A 7574-nucleotide genomic window follows, 5' to 3' on the forward strand; every position below is an offset into this window, starting at 1 on the left:
CAATGGTAATCAATAGCAAATTAAGAGTAACAGCTAGGGTCCAAGGGTATCTACAAATGTTCTAACAAAATTACATATTTAGTAGGGCATTCTTCAGTTCTTCCACGTCGAGCATACTTTCTTCAGAACATCTGCAGCCTGCAAGTGCAAATGAAATCCTTGATCTGATAGGGTTTCTAAAAGAAACTAATGCTGCCAGATACAGAATGTACATGTAAACAAAGTGTATACCATATTTAAATTCAGGCATTTGGATCAACTGCATTCAATGCATGCTTGATTTTTTTGCAGCTGCATCTGAGGAATTTTACTACTTTAGCAGCATCTACGTGAGTTATGTTCACCACTGGAGATCTATTAAACATTAACTGAAAAGACACGGTCAAGAGAGTTTTGCTGGTGCCTTCTTCACCAAATGAAGGTCCACCCGGAAGTATTGTGAATCCTGATGGCAGAAGAGGTAGACTATTTGGATTTCCTCCACCTAGTACCACATCTATACTCCCAGTTTCGGTGGTGGAAAACACAATGTGTGATGCAACTGCATCACTCCAACTTTCTTGTAGTACTTGCAAATGCTCTTGCCTCCTCGTCTACAATTTTTTAATTTTCCGTCATTGTCACTCTTTTTCTGTTTTAGTGCTAATAATGGAGCGAGGGAGAGAGATGAAGGCATAAATACTTACCGGAACTTTATATACGGAAACAAGATTTCCAGCTCCCTCACCATATGAAATGTTGAAAAGTGGTTCATAATCATCCCCATTGGCATAAGCGTCCCACTGTTGATATTCATATATATGAATTCAAAGTGTGTTTTTTAAGTAAATTAAAAGGTAATTAATAGTCGTCTTCCACATGTAACAAGACAGATGCATGATTAATGACAACTGACAAACATTTTATTTAAATACATGTAAATCTGCATCATATTTCTAAAGAATTTTAAACTCAAGAGTTGAGATAATTACAATAGCTTCTGTAATGCGTATTTTTTTCCAAAATTTCCATACAAAATATAAAAGATATGAATTAAAAGCTGAATTTACCTTCTTTCTAAAACTGTGATCACGCAAGAAATCAAACACCATCTTTGGTGAATTTGAGAGCACAAAGGAGGTAGAAACACTTAGCAAAGTGCTATTTCGGATGCCTGGGTCATCCATGACCCTTGTACTCATCAACCTAACATCATCACCGAAATTCCAATTCAATTTAGTCCATCTGCCACCCTTTGGACCCGTAATCCCAAAAAAGAAGTTGTTCGCCATTCTCTCTGCAACTTTCAATATTCTTCTTTTTCCTTCAGTGCTTGACGTCACTTTTAAAAAAAAAAACTAAAATTTCATGAAAGATACTATGAAGTTGCCATCATACTAGCTACTTAATATTATTTCCTCTCATAATCTTAATTTTATTTACTTACATAGATTGTTGAAGTCACGAGTTGATGGAACATTGGATGACATTGCAGTGGCAAGACGTTGACCTTGTCTCTCTAGAATTGAAACCCATCTCTTGGCTCCGTATCCCAAACCAGAAAGTATTAGAGGTTTGTACATGGTGCTTACACCATTGTAGTCGACGTATACATGCTCAATCCAAGTAATCTAGATAATCATAAAAATAATAGTACTACATTAGCCATAAAAATTAAATCGCTAAGTAGTATGTTGCTAGCTTGAGTTGTATACATATCATAACTTGGATGATCATTTTTTATTTGATCCATATTAGATATAATTTTGTATATATTCACCTTTGAGGTTCCATCATCCATTGCTTGAATCACGCAGCCTGATGGCTTTTTCTGACAGGTTATGTTTTCAAGAGTAGGGAGTATGTTATCTAATGAAACATCAACGACGGCCCATACCCCCTCGGAATGCTGTGTACAATATCTTGCAAAACAGATCTCACGCTTAGGAATCAGTGGTGTAGGAATATGATATTCAGCATCAACCTGAAATGTAAATGCATTCAGTTCATTTTTCATATATATAGCAAATCCAAAATTAATAAATAATTAGATCATAAGCGTTTATGGGTTAGTTACCACTTGCAGAGCTTTGATATGGTCTACTCCATCATTTAGTACACCTAATGTCAAAGCTCTTGAGACAATGGCAGAAAACATGAGTGCCCATTCATTCTAGCAGGGATAGAACAAGATAAGTTAGACAAGCATTACTTCAATATCATATATGTACAATAGAACTGATAAAAGTAAATAACAGAGAAATATGAAACTTACCACATTCATTAGAATGTTGAGCAATTGTGCGGGGCTCTGTAAGATCCTAGCTATATGGCGTGAAGCTTCACATGTATAGCCAAATCTTGTGGGGCAAGAGTTATAATTAGGAAATGTTGCAAGATATTCGCTTTGATTTAGAATACTAGTTGCGCCTTCAGCACCTCTACAAATCCACAGTGGTTGCATAGCCATTGCCATCTGTTTCAGCTCGTCTGCAGCTGAAATGACAAGCTTAGTAATAGAATGCCTAAACTCATCTGAGGTCAATAAATTGACTGTGTTGAGCCTGTCTCCTGAACTTGTGTTACTAGTACTTGCATTGTCAGCCTCAGACACTATGTGAAGGTCTTGTGGACTCTGCACATGTAATGCAAGGTCTTGTGGGTTTTGGGAGGTTACAATGGAAAAATTTGGTGGATCCTGAGATGTTGATGGGTTTTGTGAATCCTGAAATGCTATGGGAAGGTTTTGTAGATCCTCGCCTGCCATATTCCGTGCAACTGTTGATTTGAGTTGCCTTACCTATAAGAAAATTTTAAAAGTAATTAAAAAATAAAAGAAGAAGAAGAAGAAGAAGAAGAAGAAGAAGAAGAAGAAGAAGAAGAAGAAAAATATTGCTAGCACACTAATCTAAAGTTCTAAACTGAGATTATTATACTTCAACGATAAAAACACAAACTCAAGTTAATGAGCTTAGAACTAGAATTGCTAATAGACGAGATTAAAATAAGTTAATGTAATCATACCTCTTCTCTTAAACGGATATTTTCAGATCTCAGTATATTTTCTTCTGCCCAACCACATTCCTGGCAATTTTTATTACTTAGAACTTCTGTGAAGTATTGAATCTGAGCTCGGAGATTGTCGTTCTCAGATTGGAAAGTCTCGTTTTTCTCTCGTGTGCTTTGATTCTAGAAAGAATTGACATATTAATAAAATAAAAATTGAATTATTAATTACTTGTAACTTACAAAAAAAATGATTATAGGAGGGGTGGAGGCTCGTTATCATAAATAATAAGATACAAAAAGTTGGAAACTTGGTAAAGATAAAGAAGTAGATACTGAAATTAAGATGAAAAGATTAGTACCTTCACTTGAGAGCGCTTGTTCTGAAACCAATAACGTATTTGATTAGGTTCCATCCCTAAAGCCTGAGCAATTTCATTTCTTTTTAACTGGTTTGGGTGTGTATCTTCCTTATAGTACCTAGATTCAACAAAAAAAAGGAAGAAAAACATATTTATCCAAATTTAACAAGAAGATATTATCCAAATTTACTACATATCCATGTCTCACGTTATTAATATATATGGTATACACCAACAATTATATTTAAATGCAAACTAAATTAAAATACGAACAATATTAGTATAATGTTCATCTGTAGAGGAATCTTACGTTTCCAGTACATTGATTTGCTGCTCAGTATAGCATTGAGACCTTCTTTTTTTAGAGGGGCCAGCAGCAGCGCCAACATCAGAACCAGCAGCAGCGAGAGCACCACCACCACCAGTAGGAGCAGCAGCACTAGTACCACCAGTAGCACCACCATTAGCAGTAGCACTAACACTGGAAGCAGCACTACCACCACTAGTATCACCAGCAACAACAATAGCAGCAGCAGCAGCTCCATCGTTTTGAATGCTTCCTACTGCCGAAGAGCCTGAAACCACAGCTTTAAGGCCTGCCTCCTGATGTGCAGTTTGCGAGCTGTTATGCTCCATTTCAATCTGCGCATCCACAACATTAAGTTGATAAGTTAGTTCCATGTGTGCGTACATTTGCCATGCCATATGCATGCGAATCTGTCTATTATAGATCTATTATAACATTATCTTGGTTTACATATAAATTAAATTTATATATATAAACAAATAATAAATAATTGAAACAAGTTTATTCTTATGCGTGTACAAAAAGTTTTTGTTAAAATTTATCTTCAAAACATTCATTTACCAATATTTTTCATGGTTATAGAAATCGTTAAATTGATCATAAATCTTTCAAAAATATTTGACCGATTATCGATAAATTATCCGATTTTTCGAAATCGTAAAATAATTATAAATCGGTAACTCAAATTATTCACGATTCATGGTATTTGTCATAAAAATGATATGATTTGAAATTCACTAAAAATTATACTTATTAATTGATAATAAATTAACCACATATAAGAATATAAATATTACAGCAAACAACAAAAGTAAATCTGGCTAAGAAAAAGAACTTTTTTTGTTTAGAATGACAACTTCATCTATTTCTTTTCAAAATCATATTCAACATCATAAAAGTAAAAATAAAAACTATGGAGGGATTTTCATTGGTCAGCTTAATTGCTTCCTTCCGTATAAAGTGAAATTCTTCTTGAAAGAAATTCAAAATTCCTTCTAAGAATGGTGGAGTTGTAGGAAATGATTAACTTCAAAATCACTAACAGAAGATGAAGTTTTTCAAATCCATATCTAAATGTGCCAGATAGTAAAAGAAAGATTATATCAATTATAAGTATATATTACTTATGGAAGAAAAAACGATAGGAAGGTGAAGCTAGTGTTTAGTAGGTTGAGAAGATCAAAGAAAGATGTGCTTAACAACTGCTACAAAATGTGTGAGTACAAAACAAGTTATGGCCCCATATATATAGCTGTGGTGGAAGGGAAAGGAAAAGAAGTTGGGCCCGATTCGTATATGCGATTTTGGATTAACGTGAAAAGAAAAAGATTTAAGTAGATATACAAATTTAATATCTGTTAGGCAAGAAAACAGCTGTATTAAATATTAAATATGAATTTTAGTGGGTATTTTTAATTGAGATTTGAAAGATTGATAATAATCCATGAATTTTATAAGATTTCGTTAGTTTTAAATGTTCGGGGATTTTGATGGAGTTAATTAAAAAATATTGCACACTCATAATAATTTTATGAAATTCTTTAGAAATCTTTCAAAATCTTATGCATTTTGACGAAATTTCAAAAGATTAAAAATGAAATATTAATTGAATACCCTAAGATTTTGAAAGATTTTTTTAATTCTAAATTGAATATAATCAGATTTTATGGGATTTTTTACAATCCAAATTAAATATCTCTTGATTTTGAAGGATTTTTCAAAATCTAAATTGAATACGCATGGACTTTGAAAATCCTTAAAAATCTTAATTAAATACACCCTCGTTAAATTCATTTGTGATTTCATTTGACTAATTATGTGGACAGATATACAATTTTTATCTATACTATACTATGTGAAATATGGTTTGTTTGGTCCTAAAAAGTAAGTTAACACCTTCCAAAATAAATTAAAAAAATATAATTTAATTACAAAATTGAATCATGTATATAATATAATTACAAACTATATGAATTATTATCTCACTTAATTTTAATCGCATTCAACTTCGTTCTTACTTACCTCTTCTGTAGAAAACCAAACAACTCGAAAATTAATTTTAGTAATTCAAATTATAATATAACAAAATAATTAATAAATCAAGAAAAATTAAAAAACAATAGTTTAAAAAAACAATACCAAATTATCCAATACACTACTCCTATTCAAGACTCTGAACTTCTTATAGCTAAACAATCTATAGCGCATAACTATCCTCTTGGTCACCGGTTCGATTCCCACCCGAGGAGAATTTATGAAATTTATGATTATGGCTCTTGAGCCCGCATGTCGCTTAAATGCGATTTATTTTGGTTAACGTGATTTGCGGGTTATTGGGTGAACATGTGGTTTGTAGGCTATTGTGTGAACACTTAATGCGTAAAGTAGTGGCTGCAGGTTACCTACGATAAAAAAAATCTATAAAATCTATAGGGCTAAAGGCCGTAGTCGGCGGAATTTTTAAAAATTTAACCATCCAAATTTTGAATCCTTCAATAATATAATACATACAAAATAATACGTAAATATTTTAACTTCAATAATCTCAATAATTTATAATTATTGTTTTAATAATTTATTTCATTTGACTAACTATTATTCTTTAGATTTTATATTATATACCAATTTAAATTTTTACATATATGTTATATATATAATTTTTAGTGAGAATCTTAAATTTTCTTGTGATTTCTTGTGCTTAATAATTATTTTTTAGATTTTAATATTATATGCCAACTTAATTTTTTACACATATATATCTTATAATAATTTTTAGACAAAATTCGGAATAAAATGTGTCACTCTTTTTTACTCTTACAAAACAAAAATTTAACAAATGCAAAAGTATAATTATATTATTATTAATTTCTTGTTCAAAAAATTCAACCATAGCCAGAATAAAGGGAGTTCAAAAGGCTAGCTCAACTTTAATTTTGATGTAATATTAAAAATCTGAGAAGAATTATTTCTTATTATTGGACATTTTACTTGGACATTTAAGTATTTTGCATTTTTAAAATTCAAAAGTAGATACTTTGCTATAACACCCGTATTATTGATAAATTATAATATTCACATGATAATTTCTTAAAACTGCTACTTTTTGTTTCAATGTTTTTAACTTATTTTTTTATTTTTTTATTTTTTTATAGATCCTCCAGTTTATTACACGGTAAGAAAATGACATAAAATTATTTTTATGTTGCTCAACCTTGTTCTTTAAAAAATTTCAGTGAACTGTATGTTAAAAATATTTGATCGTTTTAAAATTTTAATTTCTTGTTTAATCAGTGATGGAGTGGAAGAATCTGTAACATATGCTTTACTCAGCTTTGTAACTCGTTGGTTCATTTGTGAGGGGAGAAGGTTCTTCACCAAACTTTTGATGTAATTTTTGTAACTTATTTGTTGGTTTCATTTGTAAACTATTAGAAAATTTTCTTAAATTGTTGAATGTTGACATAGTGAATTAGTGATCCTTTGAATTAAGTTTGTGGTTATGTAACTGCACATTTAGTCAGTTGACTTTATAATTTTGGTTGTTAAACATTTATAAGATAAATAGAAGTTCGGGAAACTTACCAAGCCCCTGCAGGATGCACTATATAACTAACATTAGAAATTAGAAATTATTGCATCGTTTACACTATCACACTCACTATGATGAGTTGCAGTTATATAGTTTACATGATAAAACAACACATACTATGATGAGTTGCATTATATAGTTTACATGATAAAACAACATAACACTTTTTTTACGTAATGCTCAATAACAATTACCACCTCATTTCACCTAAACCTATGTAAAAATGGTAAAAAGAGATAGAAACCCATGAACAAACTCTATATATATATGAGTGGAACTATGTATAAACCGTATTCATATGGGAGTGAAAAAAATGACATATTATGTCATA

The 7574-nt window shown here is 31.3% G+C and overlaps 1 protein-coding gene across 1 annotated transcript; it reads right to left on the reverse strand.

Annotated features, from left to right (window-relative positions):
• Positions 1 to 242: 242 nt before the first annotated feature.
• LOC141702032 (homeobox-leucine zipper protein PROTODERMAL FACTOR 2-like) lies at positions 243 to 4028 on the reverse strand. Its single transcript, XM_074505737.1, has 10 exons — positions 3658 to 4028; positions 3348 to 3465; positions 3004 to 3168; positions 2255 to 2779; positions 2057 to 2152; positions 1760 to 1963; positions 1427 to 1610; positions 1050 to 1321; positions 687 to 782; positions 243 to 593 (listed from the first exon to the last, which is right to left on the reverse strand). The coding sequence occupies exons 1-10, from the start codon at positions 4026 to 4028 to the stop codon at positions 243 to 245; spliced, it is 2382 nt and encodes a 793-aa protein (XP_074361838.1).
• Positions 4029 to 7574: the final 3546 nt, after the last annotated feature.

This window comes from Apium graveolens, unplaced genomic scaffold, assembly GCF_009905375.1.
Source record: "Apium graveolens cultivar Ventura unplaced genomic scaffold, ASM990537v1 ctg4543, whole genome shotgun sequence".
NCBI lineage: Eukaryota > Viridiplantae > Streptophyta > Magnoliopsida > Apiales > Apiaceae > Apium > Apium graveolens.